Source organism: Panicum virgatum, chromosome 5K (assembly GCF_016808335.1).
Source record: "Panicum virgatum strain AP13 chromosome 5K, P.virgatum_v5, whole genome shotgun sequence".
NCBI lineage: Eukaryota > Viridiplantae > Streptophyta > Magnoliopsida > Poales > Poaceae > Panicum > Panicum virgatum.
In genome coordinates, this window is record NC_053140.1 from 19,299,263 (window position 1) to 19,320,954 (window position 21,692).

The following is a 21,692-nucleotide window of genomic DNA, read 5'->3' on the forward strand; positions in this document are numbered from 1 at the left end:
TGCCGAGCTGAATGTCTGAACCGGCAGCTCTTCGTATGAACACCACCGGGCTGTAGAGCCTCAGCGACTCAAGAAGCACCATGTTGACCTGAACAGCAAAAGGGATTGGAGATCAATGTCAAACGGAGCAGTTGTTTGTACAATTTGGGAAATTGCATTTGAGCACTGAAAGTTAGTCGAAAAGATGTAGAGTTTTACTTACAAGTTTGAGCTCACATGCTCCTCACCTTCTCGTCCAGTTTCAGAACTCACATGCTCCTCTTGCTAGTAGGCAATCTCAGGTTCCTTCATGTATTCAAATACAAGGACATAATAATAAATCATCAGTTAGTAATTCAGATGTTCGCAAAGTAGCGTACTAGCGTGCATTCCAAATTTTAAAGTATTGTTTGAATTGTTAAAATTGCCAAAACTTAATATTAGTGGCACGTTACTTCAGGATCTTAACATAACCTAGTTCATGACAAATCAATCTAATGCGGAATAAATGGTAATCATTATACCAGCGTTAGCAGTAATAGCAGCCATTTACGCCTGATCCGTAGAGGAAGTAGGCGTTCTTGTCGGTGTAGAAGATGCAGCAGCGAATCGGCGTCCTTCGGGCGCCAACGAGAGTGCTTGGCCTTCCAAACCCCTCCAGTGCCCTTAGCGATCAGACTAGCGGTGGCTAGGGTTTTAGATTGAGATGAATGGGTCATTAAGGTGCTAACCACGACCTTATATTTATAGGCACTGTGGGGCTAGGGGCCAGCCTCTGGAAACGGGCCTAATGGGCCTGCTGATCACAACCCATTAGGGTTTTATCATTAGGTTTCCTTAATCGCGTTTAGATGGTTTAAACGCTTCCTTAATAGTGAAGATCACAAATAACTTAACTGAAATTTATTTCCAACATTCTCCCACTTGATCGAACGGTTAAGGCTAATGTTCGTATCATACTAATGTTCACCCTTAATAGTAACAGAAAGTACCGGACCAATGCGTCGTCAGTAGCTTGATGCACTACTGGGACCCCATTACCCACAGTCTCACTGAAACACCTCGGTAGAACGCTTATTCGTTAGTTAGGAGTCATAATGGCCCTAAACCAGGACCTAAAGACTATCCACCAAACCCATATTAGTAACGTGCTGCTTAAACACGTTCTGTGGTAAGCCTTTAGTGAGCGGATCCGCTAACATAGAATTAGTTTTTATGTGCTCAATCTTAATGGTTCGATCCTGGCATCTTTCTTTCACAACACGATATTTAAGGTCAATGTGTTTGGAAGCACCACTTGACTTGTTGTTACTCGAAAAGAATACTACAGATTGATTATCGCAGTATAATGTTATAGGTTCCATAATGCTGTCAATTACCTTGAGGCCCGGAATAAAATTCTTAAGCCAAACAGCCTGTCCAGTTGCTTCATAGCATGCCACAAACTCAGCTTGCATCGTCGACGCTGCAACTTAACTTTGCTTAGAGCTTTTCCATGATATAGCTCCACCAGCTAACGTGTAGATATATCCTGATGTAGATTTCCTACTATCCACATATCCAGCAAAGTCAGCATCAGTATAACCCACAACTTCAAGGTTATCTGATCTTTTGTATGTGAGCATGAAGTCTTTAGTGCCTTGGCAGTAACGTAATGCCTTCTTGACACCAACCCAGTGGACCTTTCCGGGATTTTTCTGATATCTTCCAAACATTTCGGTAGCAAGTGCCAAGTCAGGACGCGTACAGACTTGTGCATACATCAGGCTTCCGACAGCTGAAGCATAAGGTATGTCCTTCATCTCATCTGATTCCAATTGGTTCTTAGGACATTGGGCTTCACTAAACTTATCGCCCTTCGCTAATGGAACAGGTGTGGCCTTACTCTTATCCATATTAAATCTCTTAAGCATTTTCTCAATATATGCTTTTTGAGACAATCCTAGTACTCCTTTGGTCCTATCTCGGTGTATCTCAATGCCTAGAACATAAGAGGCTTCACCAAGATCTTTCATATCAAAATTGGATCAAAGAAATCCCTTTGTCTCATGCAGCATACGCTTATCGCTGCTCGCTAATAGGATATCATCCACATAAAGCACTAGAATTATAAATTTACCACCCTTTATCTTAGTGTAGATACAATTATCCACATCATTCTCCTTAAATCTGAATTTCTTAATCACTTGATCGAATTTAAGGTTCCACTGTCTTGACGCTTGCTTAAGCCCGTAAATAGATTTCTTAAGTCTGCATCCTAAATGTTCCTTGCCCTTCACAACAAAACCTTCCGGTTGTGCCATGAAGATGGTCTCATCCAAGTCACCATTAAGGAACGCAGTTTTGACATCCATCTGATGTAGCTCTAAGTCATAATGAGCTACTAGCGACATAACGATTTTGAATGAATCTTTCTTGGACACAGGGGAGAAAGTTTCATTATAATCAACCCCTTCCTTTTGTGTAAAACCTTTGGCTATAAGCCTTGCTTTGAATCGTTCGACATTCCGTTTAGAATCACGTTTAGTCTTGTAGACCCATTTACAGCCTACTGGTTTGACTCCATTAGGAATATCTACCAGATCCCAAACATCATTGGAACTCATGGACTTAAGCTCTTCTTCCATGGCCTCAACCCATTTGGCAGAGTTCTCACATGATACTGCCTCTCTAAACGAGTTAGGATCATCAGCTTTCCCAATATCATACATGTCTTCACTTAAGTATGTCTCATAATCAGGGAAAACTGTCTGTTTCCTAGCCCGCTGTGATCTTCTTAATGGTTCAACAGGCTGAGGTGCTAGTTGAGGTGCAGTCTAAGGCACCTTGACAGGGTTCTCAACTTCAGCATTAGGCGCCATTTGCTCATCTTGTTGTTCGCTCGCAGGCTCAGGAGCTACTTCAACAGGCGGAGCAGCGCTAGTACTCTAAATAGGAGGCGTAATCTGAACAGATGGTGTACTCTGAACGGAAGGAACGAACAGCGGCACTAACTGAGGTGTTACTGTTTCTTGAATCACCGGGATGGGAAGCTCAGCCCGTATTTCTTCATGATTAATTTCCCTCCTCAGAAAGCTCCCACTGATTCCTGCATCCTCTAGGAATACAGCCTGCCAGGTCTCAACGAACTTAGTGAAACGATCAGGACAGTAGAATCGGTATCCCTTAGACTTATCAGGGTATCCGATGAAATAGCAGCTCACCGTCTTATCATCTAATTTCTTTTGCTGTGGATTAAATAACTTAGCTTCGGCTGGACAGCCCCACACACGCAAATAATTAAGCGATGGCTTCTTCCCAAACCACAACTCATAAGGTGTTTTTGGCACGGATTTGGAAGGAACACGATTAAGTATGTGTGCAACTATTTTTAATGTTTCCATCTACAGCTCCACAAACAAAATAGAATAACTAAGCATGCTACGTACCATGTCCATTAGTGTACGATTACGACGCTCAGCAACTCCGTTTTGCTGTGGTTCGCCCGGTATACTGTACTGGGCCTTTATACTATTCTCTTCAAGATACTTGACGAATGGTCCAGGTACTTGGCCGAATGGAGCATGTCTCCCATAATATTCACCACCTCGATCCGATCTCACTAATTTAATAGTGACATTATGCTGATTTTCCACTTCAGCCTTGAATATTTTGAATTTATCTAATGACTCGGATCGATCACGAATGGGGTAAATATAACCATAACGAGAGAAGTCATATGTGAAAGTAATGAACGAGTCAAAACCATCAACAGACTTTACTGGGAACGGGCCACAAATATCAGTATGAATTATTTCTAATAGGCCCGAACTCCGAGTAGCTCCTTTTTTAATTGTCTTAGCGAATTTCCCCTTAATACAATCAACGCATTGTTGATCTAAGTCTGAGAGATCTAATGAATGGAGTATCTCTTCTCTTATGAGACGCTCAATTCTCCCCCTCGAAATGTGGCCCAAACGACAATGCCACAATTTCGAAGAAGTCTCATCATCACGCTTACGCTTATGCGATACATCATCCACATTCATTGCAGAATAAACATTATCAAGAGAGAGCAAATAAAGATCGCCTTGCAAATGACCAAGGCTCACACTTAAATTATGAAATTTAATGTTGCACACAGAGTTGCCAAACTCACAAATATGTCCCGACTTATCTAAACATGAAACAGAAATAAGGTTTCTCTTCAAACTGGGAACATAAAGAACATCATGCAAACTAAGGTTGAAGCCGCCTGGTAACTCCAAATTGAAACTCCCAATGCCTTCAACCTTCACTTCATTGCCATCAGCCACTCTTAGGCTTCGCTCCTTCTCTCTTATAGTTTGGATCGAACTGAATACCTGCAGTGAATTGGAAATGTGCACAGTGGCACCTGAGTCAATCCACCAGGTATTAGGAGAAAAATTCACTAAGAATGATTCATCAATAAAAGATACATAATCAGTAATTGTACCTTTGTTCTTAAGCCACTCCTTAAATACATGGCAATCCTTCTGCTCATGTTTAGGTGACTTGCAGAACTTGCACAGCCTCTCATTAGAGGTCTTCTTATGTGACACGGCCTTGCTCTTATGGCCCTTAAACTTTCTCTTATGCTGCCTGCTGCTACCAGACTCAGCCTGATGCTTAGGAGTGTTGCTCATGCTAACACGCCCAAAGCGCTCGCTGACCATGTTGACAGCATCCTTCATCCTTTCAGCTTTTTGCTTTTCTTCTTCCTCAACACAGTAACTAATGAGCTCAGCCATGCTCCAAGTCGCCTTCTGAGTGTTGTAGCTTATTTTGAAGGGAATGTACTGTACTGGCAGAGAAGTCATGATGAAGTGCACCAGAAAACCATCAGAGATAGCCATATCCAGTGTCTTCAGCTTATTTGCCATGTCACACATGCTCATAATGTGCTCCCTGATTCCACTTTGCCCATCATACTGTGAAGTCAGCATTTTCATGATCAGGGTGCTAGCATAAGTCTTGGAAGAACTCTTAAAGTTCTCCTCCACCTTGGCAAGGTATGCCTTGGCGCTCAGATCATTACCATCCTGGTCCTTATCAGGAATAGCACCACAGATGGCTGGAGTGATCGTGTTCTTAATGATCATGTTGGCCATCATGTCTGATCTCTCCCACTTCTCAATGGCAGTACGATCACCATTGGGATCAGCGGGCTCTGCTGGCTTGTTTTGACGTAAGGCGAGATCATACTCGCACACAGCAATGGCAACATTAACATCTTTATACCAGCTTGGATAGTTGGTGCCATTCAGGGGCTCAATGGATTTCAGGTAGCCCGTCACAGTGTTCACTGAAAATCATGAGAACAATAACTTAATTAAACTCACAATTAAGATGCGCATAAGAAGTATGAAATTAACCCTACGATGGTCTGATTAAAATCATACATAAATTTCAATTTGCATCACCAATGGGGAAAACAAACGAAATTTATCATTAAAACTCATAATTAAATCAACGATGGTCAGAATTAATTACAAGTGCTCTAAATAAACTTCCCGACGGTTCCATTTAAATAGAGTGCATCTTAATTGCTTATGGTGGATGAACATATTTTTCAGTGAATAAATGCAATTAAAACATAATTAAAAGCATTTACATAACTCATAGAAAAATTAAATAAATATAATGCTGGTAATAATAAGTGCAACAGAAATAATTAAAGTCTTTAAACATAACAGCAATTAAATTGAGCTTAAATCATAAGAAATAGTAATAGAAAAGGCTTTACAACTTAAACTGGGCTAAAACTCGTAAACAACCCAAAACATTCCCCTCTGCGTGCGGCCCAAAAATCGTGCCAGCGGCCCAATTCGGCCCAACCCGCGAAACCCTAATGCGGAACAACCTCAGCCGTTCGTTACGATCGGAGGGCCACAAACTAATCTGATGCTGTATAAAAATGTGGAGTCTGGTCTGAGAACCCTAATCCAGCCACACTCCCTTTCTTTCTCCCAGCCCGACATCAGAGCCGCCGCTACTCAGGGTCCAGCGCCGCCGCCGTCCGGCCCATTGGCGCCCCAACCCCACGCCACGCGAGGCGTGGCCTGCATGCGCAGCAGCCGTGGCCCCGCCACCGCTTGATGCGCACACGCGAGCACCTGTGCGGGCTCGCGCCGCCGCTGCACGTCACGCGCGGTGGGACGGCGGGCCCGGCCACCGCTCGTGAGCCCCGGCCTGCGCCTGGGTGCTGCGGCCGCCGTCCGCACTCGGGGGCCGCACGCCTCCTCATGCGCGCGCATCGTGGTGGGTGTCGGCGGCCCCGACCGGAGCCGCGTGCACCGAGCGCTCGTCCGGGAGCTGCTGCCACGCGTCGGCCTGCACCACCAGCCTCCGCCTCTATGGCACGCGCGCAGGTCCAGAGGACCCACTTCCTGATGTGCCGCCCAGAGAGCTCGGCCGCCATGGCGCCCGGTGGGCCCTCTCGCCGTCGTGCCGTGCGAGCCAGTCGTGCGACATGCCGTCGAGGGGCTCCACTTGGTGCCTCTCGGCGTGCCATGTAGCTCATGGCGTGTGAACTGGAGGTAAGTAAGGTAAGCCACTTCACTTAGGTTTAGAGTTCATGAGATTTGGGATATTCCTTATGTGATCTGAAATTTGACTATTCCTCTTCTTCTAAATGCTCACTGATGCATCTAATCTCATGGATCTAACTTTAATTTGCAAAAAATTAAACATGAACAGAGATCTAATTTGGGGAACAGATTAAGAACCGAAACCCTAAAACCTTAATTACTCAACTTAATCATGTAATTGTCTCGGTCTAAACATGAATTAGCATAAACATTAAAACGTTTGCATCTAATCCGAGACACTTAGCATTAACAGATCAAGATTAATCTTAAACTTGACATAAACTGAATTAGATTAGATCTAATCTCGTGATCAGAAACTTAATTAACCATGATTTAGATCTAATCACACATGATTAACACATAAAAGCCATTCTGCAGGATCCAATTGCATCTAAAACATGAATCAAACTTAACTGTGCAATAGGATCTAATCTGCACAACACGTTTTGCATCTTAAACTGACGAAAAAAGAGGCATAAACATGGCTCAAAAAATTGACTGTGCATGACTAGTTTAAGATGGCTCATGATACTGATTGTTAGAATTGCCAAAACTTAATATTAGTGGCACGTTACTTCAGGATCTTAACATAACCTAGTTCATGACAAATCAATCTAATGCGGAATAAATGGTAATCATTATACCAGCGTTAGCAGTAACAGCAGCCATTTACGCCAGATCCGTAGAGGAAGTATGTGTTCTTGTCGGTGTAGAAGATGCAGCAGCGAATCGGCGTCCTTCGTGCGCCAACGAGAGTGCTTGGCCTTCCAAACCCCTCCAGTGCCCTTAGCGATCAGACTAGCTGTGGCTAGGGTTTTAGATTGAGATGAAGGGGTCATTAAGGTGCTAACCACGACTTTATATTTATAGGCACTGTGGGGCTGGGGGCTAGCCTCTGGAAACGGGCTTAATGGGACTGTTGATCACAGCCCATTAGGGTTTTATTATTAGGTTTCCTTAATCGCATTTAGATGGTTTAAACGCTTCCTTAATAGTGAAGATCACAAATATCTTAACTGAAATTTATTTCCAACATGAATATGTTAAAAAGGGCGGCCTGGTGCAAGTGGTAGTGCTTGCCGTCTATGAACTGAGACTGAGAGGTCACATATTCGAGCGGTGGGATCTACACATTGCACGGTGCGTGAAAAAGACCTCCCACTAATAACCTCCTTAAGACCCCGCGCAGTGCGGGAGCTGCGGAGAAGACCTTTTTGCCCTGCTTGTAGCTGCTCCCGAAGGCCGTGTGCGCGATCACATCCGAAGTCAGCTCGGAGAACTCGCTGCTCAGTTCAATTTCAGCCTGATGGCTGCCGGCCTGCTGTATGTGAGACTGCCATTTCTGCATCATCCGCTCCGCCAAGTCCGCCATGACCACGGACATCGCCTGCGGAAGAGACGAGGTTAGTGAAAAGAATGCACTAGGTAATTGAGGTTTGCTTTTTCATCAGAATTCAGACCTTCAACTTCTCGAGGTTGAAGGCCGGGTGCACTACCTTGCGGTGGCGCTTCCAGTCGTCGCCGTTGACGAGGACGAGGCCCTTGCCGAGGAGCGTCTCCAGGTTGGCGTTGAGGTAGTTCTTGGGGAACAGACCCGTCCTCTCCGCGAGCACCTGCTTCACCAGGTCGACGTCGGCGACGCAGACGCTCGGCGCGGCCCCGTACCAGTACAGAAAAGTTTTCCCTGAACAACACAATTATCAGTTATTAATTACTGAATTATGGGCAACTTTTTGTAATTGAGTGTACATGCCTATACATGAAACATATATATAGGCCACTTAGCAGCGTTCGTATCTCTAAAATTTTACAGTTCTGAAAAAAAATATGAGGACCCATTTGGATACCAAGATTGGCTTCCTGTGGCAGAAATGGTGCAGAGAAAGGTTAGGGTGGACAATGTAGATGACGTCGGAATCAATTACCGCACATACCGTAATCGGCGATCCATTTGCGGAACTGCGGCTGCACGATGGGGATGAAGTCATGGGAGCCGGCGTCGAGGATGACCTCGCTCCCGGCGGCCATCATCCGCCTGATCTCCGGCATGGAGCAAACGAAGAACCTGTAGCCCCGGCCGCCGACGCCCTGACCCCTGAACCACCTGGTGACGGTGAAGGGCTTCCACACCAGAAGGAACAGCACCCTGATCAGCAGCGTCGAGACGAGCACCACCAGGAGGGCTCCCAAGACCAAGACTGAACCCATGGAGGCATCCATTTTTTGATCTCTTAATTAATTTGCTTGTGTGTGTGTGAGCTGAAGATGTTTCGGTTGTGTCGAGGCGTGCTCTGATCTATGGAGAGGAGAAGTATATATATAGGATAGGATTGTTGGGAGCAAAAGGCCGGGCATCCAGAACCAGAACGACACGGTAAGTTCCTATCTTGGTTTGGATCAGAACTGACGTCACCACGAACAGTGAGTGATCTTGGGGGCAATTAGCCGCGTGCGTAAAAGACGTCCTCGGCAGTTGAAGTGACGGTGACTGAGATCTTCTAGGCAAAGCAAAAGTACTGGCCCCCTATTTGCAAACAAAACAACTCGGTAATCAAAGCGAATTGCCTTCAAGAGGACATCCAAGTTGACTACCGGAAAGCAGCCATTCTAGAAGACTTCCGCAGTCTGGTGGATTGCCTGCTCGGAACTGTACTACTCTTGTTTACTTGCATGTCTCTCTCCGAAACAACAGCACCGGGTCACTTCAGCCTTCACGTTGAGTTCTGAGTATTTTGCGGCTGGGCCGGACCACCAAAGGGCTGGATGCTTTGTGTCTAAGGCCGGACCCAAAATAGGGCTAGGCAGCCTTATCAGTTTTGCAGGTTTGGTCCAATCTAATCAGTTTTGCATGTGAAAAAAATTTATGTGTAAACCTTTTTTCCATTTTTTTAAACTCGTGTAAACCTTTTTTTTTCCGGTGGGTCTTACATTCTTGGGACTTTCTTATTATATGTCACTCTGCCTGCTCTAATAATAACTGCGCCTGGTTTGGGCTGGGTTTGATGAGGCCATGGGTGGGGTAGACCCAACCAAAATGCTCATGTCTTGAAATCTGAAGGTGCCAAAAAAATGAATGGGCGAAAGAGCATGTAGCCTAGTGGTTACAAGAGCTTCAGTAGCACCTGAGATCCTGGGTTCGACTCCCTGTGGGAGTGAATTTTCTAGGATTTAATGGTTTTTGTGGTTTCAGTGGTAGGCGACGTTCCTGTCGATAGCGGAGCGCCTGTGGTGACTTCATCAATTTTAAGGATTTGCCGGCTCAGTCTCTCGGAGGTGCTCATAGGGGTAGGGCTACATGCGTGTATTCATAGGGATGAGTGTGTGTGCGTGTTTATGAGCAACTGGGTCTGTACTGTGTTTCTAAAAAAAATGAATAGAAGAGGTATATGAATTAACGGTGGGAATGAATAGAAGAGGTATAGGAATTAACGGTGGGAAAAAGTTCCGAACTCGATTATTCACATGCGAATGACTACGGCCAAAAAATTTAAATGAGTTCTTGGACTCTAGACCTCAAATGAGAGATTTCACAAATACAAGAAAAAACTATAAAACAAAGAAAGAAACATAGAGGATTAAGCTTCAAACTCATTCCTGGTTCCCGCTTCAGTCTTGCAATGTATTCATGCGTACCAATTCATCACATCACTCGCATGCTTAGAAGCTTAATGTCTAGACGGTCTGTTGCTTGCCCTTTTCACATAAAGCTCCGTCTCGCGCAAGGGTAGGAGGATATGTCAACATCATCTTCAGAGAGGGAATGACAACATACGATGTCACCAATGCCAACACCAGCGCTACGCCGGACAATGATTTCCTCGATCAGTTTCATGTATCACCCGACATTCATGAACCTGCAAGTAGGATAGCACTTCAACAAAACCTCTAGTGAGCAAAGCCCTGCAACAAGCATCACCATTTCCGACCGGCATGATGCCGGCTGAGATTTCTCCCATGTCCGCACGCCAGTACAAGAAGGTTGGACACCGATGAAGCCGTCATCCTACTCACCGTCGGTCAAACCCCCGAGCAAGCACCCACCAGTAGCCCCAAGCCAGCGGGCTGCTTGAGAGCCAAAGCTAAGCGACGACCCACCGTGAGCAGGTTGTTCCGATCCCCATCTGCTGTCGCATCGGCCCGCCGGTGGGTGGAGGGTGGGGGCGTCATGCTCAGGCACCACCCACAAAATTTGAGCCCCCAAGCAGATCCACGAGGGGCAGGCCCCAAACGGATCGGGAATCACAAGATCCGAACTTGCCAGGGTAGATCATGGCACCACCAGTGTAGGAATGGCAGCAACCACCAGCAACTCCAGTGGGGAAAAAAAGGAGGAAAAGGGTGGAGGAGTTTGTGGAAGAGATAAGAGAATGGAGGGGTGCGCCCACCGCCACCCTCATCGTGGCCGAGAGGACTTCCACCGGACAAGCTCCGACGGCGATGATCCGGAGAGAAGGTGGGAACGGGTGCCTGGGTGAGAGGGCCGGCGCTGCCCGAGTCGTCCCAGGGACGACACGAGGGCCAGTAAGAGATCTGTCTACCAACAGTGGGAGTTGATGGAGGAATTCGCTTGGTAGTTTGATTTTTAGTCACAATCCCTTATTTGGTTTGTGAAGAAAATTTACAAAGGGAGTTGGAGAGGGAATCATATCCTTTGTTTAGTATGTGGGTTTTAACACATATCATAGTTCACGATTAACGGTTAAGATCATTCGTTTCATCATAAAGCATAATTTCCTTCCAATTATCACCCCTCCCGATCGGAAGAGATTGGTGGGAAACTGGGAATTGAGCTCTAAACTCTCTTTCCCCATCAAATGTGAACTCCCACTCCGAAGAAACAAACAAGAGAATTTTAGTCTCATGTATCTAAACTTCCATCCCTTCGCCAATTACCCCGTACCAAACGAGCTGTGAGAGATTGAAATCTAGGAGAAAAAAAGCTTCGGCCCCAGCACGGGCGATACAGTGCATTCCCGTTGCTAATTTTGGCTACAGCACGACCGTTATAGCCAAAAAAAAAAGGAAAGGCTGTATTTTGTCCAATGAGATCAGAGGTGGCGTAATCATCATGAGGGCAACGTAAACGGGAGTGAAACCGATTTTTCATGAGCAACTAGCATGCACTAGATGCAGGCCCGTCCCAAGGGGCGTGCAACCTGTGCACTTGCACAGGGCCCCCAAAAGTGTGGGGCCCCCAAAATTAATTTATGTGCTAACTACTAGTGCTAATAGTGCTAATAGCTGTTGATCCTTCTATTGCTGTGGACCATAAATCACCCCCAATCCAATCTATTTGTTTCTTTATGCGCTCAAGGCATAGTATTTCTCTATATCTCATTTCTTCTTACGTCTTGGTCCAACATTTTTTAATCCATGGGGATCTTTGTGACGCCGAACATAGGATCGGGCCCATCAAGAGCAATAGTATCCCAGGGACGTACTATACAATATATGCTCATAAATTATGGTAATTTGATCTTTTTTATACTTGTGCACCGGTGTTTAATCGGATTAGAAAATATTACTACAGTTATGAAAAGAGCTAAATGTGTATGTTTATTATTAAAGAATTTTCATTTCGTTCCAAGATTGAGATTCATGATGCTAAAAAAATAGCTCTATCTAACATAAGACGTTGAAGAAATGAGTTAAAGCGACATGCACAATCATTATATTAACTTACTTGATTGAAGTGGCTATAAAATGAACCTTAGTTATATTATTACTATAGTCAGGGCCTAAATTGAAATTTAGCACAGGGCCCGCAATTTTTGCGGGACGGCCCTGACTAGATGTCGTCACCGTAAGAAGCATCGCTCACCTCTATATTATTTTAGTTACCTTGTCGAAACGGCAGTGTTAGCTACTTTCTCTCGAACCCATCCGAAAGCGTCCAATTACGTCATATCTGATCTCACTCGCCCTGCAAGGGGTCCGGGTCGACCCACCTGTGAAGTCGCTTCGCTCCTCATTGGCTTGTGGGCCGGAGCGGTTCGACCCTAAACAAAAGAGGAGCAGTAGGGTTAAGATCCGATCGATCCCAATCGACCCTAGGTCGACCCCGACGGCGCTTCTCCTCCTCCCGCGACAGCATCGCCCCTCCTCCTCCCTCACGAAGGACAGCGCTCCGACGGCCGTCACAGGGGGCGGCGGCGCGGCCTGCAGGCGGCCCGCGACGGGGGCGCCAGGGGGCGGCGGCGCGGCCTGCAGGAGGCCCGCGGCGGGGGCGCCAGGGGGCGGCGCGCGCAGGGCCCAGCTGCCACGCAGAGGCGGCCGCGCGTGCAGGGTCCCGCGGCGCGGCGAGCTCCGCCCTGATCTCCCGAGGCCGCGACCGACGGTTGGGGGAGAGGAGGGGAGGGGGCCGTGCGTACCCCTGCCCTGTGGATCCACCATCAGCCGCGAGCGGCTCGAGATCCTCGACGACGAGCGCCGCGTGCTCTGCTTCCGCGTCGTCGGCTGGGAGATCCATGGTGAGATATCCTTTGCTTCATATGCTCTTTCTTTTCCTATAGCCATCTTCAAATTGCAATTTGCAAGTCCTATCTAGAGAGAGAGAGAGATGGTTCAGGATTCGGCTCTGTGCTAAACTGCTAATGCCAAGCTGGTCTGGATCTATGGCTGGTTCTTGACTTGTCTTGTGAGCTGTAATTGTGAAGGGGGTTGATCTGCTTGCACACCTCTCCTTTTACCGCTGTGTGCAGTAAGCTTGCTGGTGTACTGTACACAGTTAGCTAGGAATATTGGTTCTACAAGATCATGGTGGCTTATCGGCAGATTAGGATGAAAAGAAAAGCGCTGTTTTTTCGCCCTTGTTTTCTAGGAGTGTGCTAGTTGTTAATGTCTTATCCTTTGCTTCATATGCTCTTTCTTTTCCTATAGCCATCTTCTGCTCGTTGCAGCCTTGTTGTGCCTTTTGGCGTGCTAGATATAGTGGTAGAGGAGTGTGCTAGTTGTTAATGTCTTAATTCTTTTTCACATACAACGGATGTATGGTTCTTTGTTCACCACCCGTCCGAAAATCTCTTGCAGTCTCCATTTATAAAGGATGTATGGTTCTTTGTGCGACTGGCTAATAAAGGCAACACAGAGTACTGATGCTCTCTTCCTGTGGTCTATCAATACAGGGAGCAGAAGGGGACCTGTTCAGATGGGGCAACACAGGGAGACTATTCAGCACTGATGAAATGTTAGAGTTGAAGCTAACACAGACAAGAAAATTTTGCATTCTTCAGTTTCATGAAGGTGTTACTGGTGACTGGTATGGTGGTTTTGAAGTATTTTTACATTCTTTGTCAAATGAGCAGTTGTCTTGTCTGATTTTGAAACATGCTGGTTCATGCCGTACCACAAGCTAGCTAGTCTTTTCCCATCTATCTCACTCACTCAAACACACCCACAGTAGTACTACTAGTCTTATTATTAGAAAAACAAGGGAGAAGGATGAACATGCTAGTCTTATTATTAGAAAAACAAAGGAGAAGGGTGAACATGCATGATGTGATCCAAGTATGGCACACAGTACATGCAGCAATGCATTGTGTTTCTAGTAGTACTGCTGCATGCATTGCATTGTGTTTCTCTGCTAGTCAAGCAAGAAAAGGCCGGCCGGGCCCTGACGTGTGGAACAGCAACGTCTACCTGCCCCTGCCTCCAGACATGTGTATGTGTGCGTACTGCATATTTCAGGGACAGGGCCGCATCCTAGCTCTCCTCGATCGATCACCAAAGCAAGGCAGCAGGTGTGCTGTTTGCCCCGCGGGTCACCGCGGACAACAGGAGCAGGGAAACGTAACCATATGGTTCGACCCTGATCCGGAGTTTGAATGCGGCGGATCGCAGGAGCAGGGAAAGGGTCAGCCCGATCCGCTCCCTTCGCAGACTGAGATCTCATCAGGCAGGACAGGCCGGAAGGGAGGTGGTTCTCTGACGTACTACCGTGTCACACACGTGGACTCGGCCTCACGCGCAGTGACAGTACAGCACGTCAAAGGATCTTGTTCCGAAGTTATCCTGTCTGAATCTGGTCGGTTTAAACTTTAGCCATGTATTTAGCTACTAATTAGAAGAGGTAAACATAGACTAATGATAAAATTAATTACATAATCTCTAGGTTAATTCGTGAAACAAATCTATTAATCCTAACTAATCTATGATTAGCATGTATGATTCTAATTATGAATTAAATAGGTTTAAAAGATTCGTTTCTAATTAGTCACAGGCTTCTACAATTAGTTTTATAATTAGTTCATATTTAGTTTTTCTAATTGGCATCGAAATATCCGATGTAAGATAAGGTTAAGGACATCTATAATTTTCACATTAAACTAGTGTGGTAATATTTTAAAAAATAATTCCCACAAAAAAGTTATTATTGCTAAGAGTGAAGTAGCATTGCAATATATGAATATTATAATGTGACAAAACAATCACCTTAATACAATAACATAAGTTAATATTGGAATAGATGTTAACATATTATTACAACAAAAGTTGAACATATGGCAATGCATTAAAATTCTTGGTAATACAACAAATATATTGCCATCAGTTTTTAAATTGGGGCAATATCACCAACTTATTGCAACAATTTTTAAATTGTTACAATATTTTTGGTAGCAAAAGTCCATTTTTAGTTGTAACATGCTTAGTTCTTTTTAATTTATCATAATTAATTGACATTGTGAAAAATATTTCTTAAACTATTAGTAGTCAGCATGTGTATTTTTTTTAAGGAAAACGACATATATCCAACTGAGCACACATAAAATCGGTTCTCTCCGGTCCTTTTTATGCTTCAAGTTTTACCTCAAATATAGTCAAATTTAAATTATTTTGAAGGCCTTCTACTAATAAAGCACACCACAGCAAAAAATAATATTTTGCACATATTTTTTAATAAGACGAGTGCTCAAGCTTAGGATAAAAAATCAAACCAATTGTTTTTATTTGGAATGGAAGGAGCAACCATTAATTACTACTCCCTCTGTTTCAATTATAGGTCATTTGACTTTTTCGACACTAAGTTTAACCACTCATCTTATTTAAAAAAATTATGCAAATGTAGTTAAATTTAAGTCATGCTTGAGGAACTTGTATTGATAAAAATAAGCTACAACAAAAAATGACATTTTGCGCAAATTTTTGAATAAGACGAGTGGTAAAATTTGAGGTCAAAAAAGTCAAACAAACTATAATTTGGAACTATGATGAGAGTACATATGAAAATTGATACTTAAAAAGAGAATTTGTTTCCCTCGTAGCATTGTATGAGTATATACCTAATAATTAATATAAGTAGGCATGTTAATCGCTAATAGCTACATTTTTCTTTTCCGTATGGTTCACGTACGCTACAACACGAGTCATCAACAAATCTAATTCACGTCATCTAAATGCGTATAGTATAATTATTGGGGGGTTTTAGATCTATACCATTATAATTATCATACTTCTGAAATATATCATTACTATTCGTGATATTGTAAATGTGCCCTTATAATTTCACAGTTTCTTAAGATACACTATTACTTGCTCTTTCGATATGTTTTTAAAAATTTATGGACCAAAATATCTTTATATCTTCTTATTTCTCTCGTCCTCTCTTCCACCGCGTCGTCTGTAGATCCATCAGTGCAATGGCTGCTGTCCTTGAGAAGATTCAGAACCAAAGCTTTCATGGCCGTGCGCGCCACCCATAGGTATGGCCGGCTGGTGACCTCCAGGCCCTGCCGCAGGGGCGGAGACAGCCGTCGCAGCCATCAGTGTTGGCTCTACTACGTACTGGTGTCAGCTCTTTAGGTGGACAGTATGGAATAGTGATTTGCTATTGATTTTGCCATAAGTCATCGATGTCAGCTGACATCAAACTTGTCGAGCGACACGAAGAGATCCACTACTTAAACAAATAGCTATAGACATTAAATTTGCTAATATATACTAATAGTACTAGGAGAGAGAGAGGAGAGGAGTGTCATCATCATGATACTCTACTAGCACAGTTCTTAAGATTTCAGTTTATATAACTGTATCGATGACACTCCCACTAAGACTGACCCTAAGCATAGTATTTTTTAACGAGGACACCAATATACGGGAACATGCGGTGGCTGGGAATCGAACTAAGAATCTATTAGGTTGTGCATACCTCTCTTACCATCTCACCTACACAGCACTTGTGATAGAAAGAGAGATATTTTTATTTTAAAATAACCCATAAATGACTCTTTAATACCGATTGGTAATACCACCCGATACTAAAAACTAGATATAAGTACCGGGTGATGTTTCTAGCCGGTACTAATGTGGGTGGAACTTTTAGTACCGTGTGATAACACCAGCCGGTATTTATATCTAGTTTTTGGTATCGAGTGGTGTACGGTCTAGGACCTTTTCATCCACCTCAAAACTATCGGGAGGAAGATGACTCCGAACTGATGCTAGAATTAGAATCGAGTCATCTTGCTAGTGGTACTTTTGGGATGGACTTTGATATGTTTTCTAGTAGTGATCGCAAACCAGGTCGATCAGAGGCAGTGCCTGTGCTCCGGCGAGGTGATGGACATGAAGGGCGGCAGTGCGTCAGCAGCGGAGCAGTCCCGGCAGTCACGCGGCGCAACCTTAGGTCCGCGCCGTTCGCACGCGGAGAGGGTTCGTGGAAGTAATGGTAGTACACGTGTTGCTGTGGTTCAAGGTGACAGTGGTTTGAGATCCAAACCAAAACCGCACCAAACCACTTACATTAAATATGATAATATAATCCAACCCAAACCATCCCATAGCATATAAAAACCAAACCACACTGCCCCATTTAGGTCCGCTAGAAGGTTTGGTTGAAGTTCACGAAAAAGAAGGTTAGGTTGAAATAGATACTCTGTCCTATATATACTCCCTCCTTCCCCGTTTATAAGGCATACACGTATATCAAGATTCAAACCTTCTCATCTTTGACCAATAATTTGACTATTAAATTTTTATTTTTATAATGCAAATTTCATATGATTGGATTCATAATCAAATATAGTTTACAATAATTATAAGTTTATAATCAAAAGTGATATAATATATGATAAATAAATGGTCAAAGTGTTGTTTAGAAGACCGTGTCATGTTCCACCATGCCTTATAAATGGGGAAGGAGGGAGTATAAATATGGGTTCCGCGTTGAGAACTGGACCCTGAAAATAAAACATCGCGTTCACACTATAAAATTTTATCAAAATTGACTGAAATTTGTTGGAGATGACTTATTATGACTGGCAGCTACTCTGTGCAAAGCGGTGCGGCTAAACCTATATGTGGGCCCCACGTCAAGAGCCGGACCCTAAAAATAAAACCTCGTGTTCACACCACAAAATTTTATCGAAATTGACTGAAATTTGTTGGAGATGATTTATTGTGATCGACAGCTACTCTATGCAAAGCGGTATGCCTAAACCAACATGTGGGCCCATGTCAAGAGCCGGACCCTAGAAATAAAACCTCGCGTTCACACTATAAAATTTTATCAAAATTGACTGAATTTTTTAGAGATGACTCAGTATGACTGGCAGCTACTCTGTGCAAAATAGTGTGGCTAGACCTATACGTGGACCTGACGTCAAGAGAACAGCCGCTTGTTAATGTTCCAAACCAAAGCAAACAGTTTCTTTTGTAAAACCAAAGCAAACCGTTTCTTTTGTCAAACCAAACCAAACCGGATTGATTGCTAAAGAAACCATTTCCCACCAAATTGAAGTAGAACCAACACAAAATCCAAACCACTAAAACCGGTTTTAACCCAAACCGTTAGCAGGTTGAGCTGTGGTGTTGGTGTGGGTTCTTGGGCTTGTGCGCGAACGCGCGGGCCGGGCCGGGCCGGGCCGAGGACCCATCAGCCTGCAAACGGTATGGGTTCAAATGGGTTTAATGGTTTGAGTTTTGATGTGGAATGTGTTTGGGTGGGTTGAAATGGATTGTATTAAGTAATAGGTTGGGATGGAGCAAGTTCTATGTAAATGCGAGTTGGAGTGAGTTGTGGTGGGTTGCAACGGATCCTTTGTGCAGAGCCGGACTCTGAAAATAAAACCTCGCATTCACATTATAATTTTTTATCGAAATTGACCGAATTTGTTGAAGATCACTCAATATGACTGGAAGCTACTTGTGCAAAGCAGTAAAGCAGTATGGCTAGACCTATACGTGGACCCATGTCAAGAACCGGACCTTGAAATTAAAACTTCGCATTCACACTATAAAATTTGGTCGAAATTGATCGGAATTTGTTGGAGATGACTCAGTATGACTAAAAATTACTCTGTACAAAGCATTGTGGGTAGACCTACACGTGGGCCCCATGTCAAGAGCCGGACCCTATAATTAAAACCTCGCGTTCACACTATAAAATTTTATCAAAATTGACCAAAATTATTTTGAGATGACTCAGCATAATTGGTAGATACTCTGTGCAAAATAGTGTGACAAGATCTACATTATAATTTTTTTAGAAACATGTTCTTATTGTGTTGTAACCATAGTTTTGCTAATAGTTTGTTACATTATGAGCTCAAATGTTTAGGTTGGATTGGTGTGTGGTGGTGGTGGTTTAGAGTGGACTGGGATCATATAATTTCTCTCATAAGAACGGAGTGGTGGGTATAATTTGGTTTGGAACCCGGTGAAGGACACGGCCAGGCGGACATGGGGACGTGATGTAGCTGTTGCTTCGGAGAGAGAGGATGGGGGAGAAATGAGATAGGATTGAAGATGAGGATATTTTGATCTAAATTTTTTTATAAATATATTGAAAAGGTACATAATGGTATATCTTTTTATAAACTGTGAAATTATAATGGTACATTTACAGTATCGCAAAATATCGCAAATAGTAATGATATATCTCCGAAGTACTATAATTGTAATGGTGTAGATAAAAAACCTAATTATTGAGCTAATGACTGGTTGACCGTATCACCGTGATCGGTGAGTCTAACTACCACAATTTACAGTTTTGTGAATAGGATGTGCAAACTGATGAAACACCCTAACCAACACCGTGACCACTCATTAGGTTTTTTTTCCCCGATCGGTCTGATGAAACCGCCGCCCTCCAGTTCCGGTAAACCGGTCCGGTTTGACCAGAAACCGGTAAAAACCGGTCAAATTCAAATTTCAAACCATAGTGGACAGTTTAATCGGTTTCCACCGGTTAGCCGACCGGTTCGGCTGGTAAACCGGTCCGGTTTGAGTGGTAACCGGTCCATTGAACCAAAAAACCGACGGTTTTAAAGTGGTTCTCCGCTGTGAAATAAATAAAAATTTTGGCATGAGCTATGCACATATTAATGTAAAAGACCACACCAAAGCAACAATTTATAATCATGCATACAAATACAGTAGTAATAAGCGTGCATACAAATACCATAGTCATAATCTTGCATACAAATACAAGAGTCACTGATACAAATCAATAAAAGTTCAACGTAAGAATGGGAAGACCCCAATTTGAGACGTCATTTGGTATTCGGCGGTGGACATCACATTCAAACATCGCACTCTAAGCAGCTCACCCTTGTAGTCTTGCCAAGATTGCCCTGTCCACGCCGATGTTGTCTCCCATTCCTGAACTAACATAGTGTAAAAATGAGGGTTTTCCCATTCGTACACCCATCTGGTCGGTGGCTGCATGCTGATGTCAGAAATGGGATAGTGAAAAGAGTGCGAGGTATCGCTGTAGGAGGAAGAAAAATACTGTGGAGTGTCGTAGTCCGTCGGTCCAACCGTTCTCCTCGGCGATTTCGGTGCTCCATGGTCGGGGTCCTGAGTAGCATGTGTGAACTGAGTCTCCCCTGCAATTAACCATATATCATAATTAGTACTCATAGCCAGAAACATGTGTGTATATGTAGGTGCAATATATACCTGTGAAATGAATTGGACCACCACCGCCGCCACTACCACCAGCACCACCACCACCACTAGCACCACCACCACCACTAGCACCACCACCACCAGCATCAGCACCGTCATCACCATCATCAGCGGAGCTACTATCCCCAGTCTCCTGATACGGTGAACTATGCTCACCATCGCCATCATCAGTGGAGGTGTCACTGCTCACTGATTTTGCTGCTGCTTTTCCTTTTTGTTTTTGACGCTTCGGGTCACCCTTCGTAGGCCCCTTTTGGAACTTCCTCTTCCCTAGGTAAGTGTCACCCACATGTTTACGTGCCCAATCGCTGATGCAATCATCCCCCGTAGCCTCACGTAGATATGAGAGATTTATTTGATCCCTCACAATATGGGATGGGAGAGGGACGTCTCCGTCATCACCATCCTCATCCAGAACTGGAGCCCGGTTAGATCTACCAAATTCCATCCATTTCCACACCGAATTATTCTCATCATAGAATGAAAGATGGACCAGCTGGTCAATAAAATCACCTTCTTCACGCATCGGTGGGCCGAAGACGTCCTCAAATCACAGACGAAGGTTGTAGTTGACATAGACAAGCTTGTTAAGTTTTTTGTGCAACAACCGATTGCGAACCTTTGTATGCAGCAAAGCAAAAGTACTCCAGTTCCGCTCGCATCCACTGGACGAACAAAATTTTGAAACAAGCCGCATAGCAAGGTACTGTAGCTTTGGAGTGCTTGATCCGAACATCATCCACCAGGACGCTGCATGTGCTACCGAGTATGTAAGCAATATATTCAAATAGAGAAAACAACAATGTCGTATGGAATAACTCTTACCTGGGGATATCTTTGGGTCCATCGCCATTTTCATTGCCATTTCACTGGCAAACTCGCCAACCTTCATCCGAATCAGCTCAAGCTCTTGCAATGCCTGCACGACGCTCTGGACATCCGTCATGCACTGAAATGTATCCTTGAGTCCACAAAACATTTCTTGAGTTGGATCCATCGTATATGAATACCTCGGATTAGTACAACAGCTGCAAAATATAAATCACTTCAGATAAGCATAAAGTCAATAGAGCTTCAAAATAGATGACTCGTATAGTCTTACCTGGACCCACATACGTGCCTATGAACAAGATACTCCGTCCGAGTGGAAACATTGTTTCCAAAGAAAGACTCCAGCTCCTGCTCGTATTCTGGTAGGCCATCACGACTTCGCATCTG

At 44.1% G+C, this 21,692-nt stretch overlaps 2 protein-coding genes and 1 long non-coding RNA gene across 3 annotated transcripts; 1 reads left to right on the forward strand and 2 right to left on the reverse strand.

The window, feature by feature from the left end:
- Positions 1-4,073: 4,073 nt before the first annotated feature.
- LOC120706842 lies at positions 4,074-5,587 on the reverse strand. Its single transcript, XM_039991569.1, has 2 exons — positions 4,436-5,587; positions 4,074-4,322 (listed from the first exon to the last, which is right to left on the reverse strand). Exons 1-2 carry the CDS (start codon positions 5,091-5,093, stop codon positions 4,267-4,269), a joined length of 714 nt encoding a protein of 237 aa, XP_039847503.1. The 5' UTR covers positions 5,094-5,587; the 3' UTR covers positions 4,074-4,266.
- A 923-nt stretch (positions 5,588-6,510) lies between these two features.
- LOC120706841 (cytochrome P450 709B1-like) lies at positions 6,511-8,842 on the reverse strand. The gene is made up of 3 exons (XM_039991568.1): positions 8,504-8,842; positions 8,066-8,253; positions 6,511-7,956 (listed from the first exon to the last, which is right to left on the reverse strand). The coding sequence occupies exons 1-3, from the start codon at positions 8,787-8,789 to the stop codon at positions 7,696-7,698; spliced, it is 735 nt and encodes a 244-aa protein (XP_039847502.1). The 5' UTR covers positions 8,790-8,842; the 3' UTR covers positions 6,511-7,695.
- Positions 8,843-12,803: 3,961 nt separating this feature from the next.
- LOC120706843 lies at positions 12,804-14,100 on the forward strand. Its single transcript, XR_005688461.1, has 2 exons — positions 12,804-13,039; positions 13,694-14,100. It is a non-coding gene; the product is annotated as an uncharacterized LOC120706843 (long non-coding RNA).
- The last annotated feature ends 7,592 nt before the right edge of the window (positions 14,101-21,692 follow it).

What these genes read in the sequence shown, in the direction of transcription:
- LOC120706842 (XM_039991569.1), bottom strand. Translation starts at nt 5,093, where the DNA reads ATGATGGCCAACATGATCATTAAGAACACGATCACTCCAGCCATCTGT. An exon ending in GGAGTGGCTTAAGAACAAAG is followed by an intron (nt 4,323 to 4,435) that starts GTACAATTACTG and finishes AATTCACTGCAG; the next exon opens with GTATTCAGTTCGATCCAAAC.
- LOC120706841 (XM_039991568.1), bottom strand. Translation starts at nt 8,789, where the DNA reads ATGGATGCCTCCATGGGTTCAGTCTTGGTCTTGGGAGCCCTCCTGGTG. An exon ending in CAAATGGATCGCCGATTACG is followed by an intron (nt 8,254 to 8,503) that starts GTATGTGCGGTA and finishes TGTGTTGTTCAG; the next exon opens with GGAAAACTTTTCTGTACTGG. An exon ending in ACTGGAAGCGCCACCGCAAG is followed by an intron (nt 7,957 to 8,065) that starts GTAGTGCACCCG and finishes TCTCTTCCGCAG; the next exon opens with GCGATGTCCGTGGTCATGGC.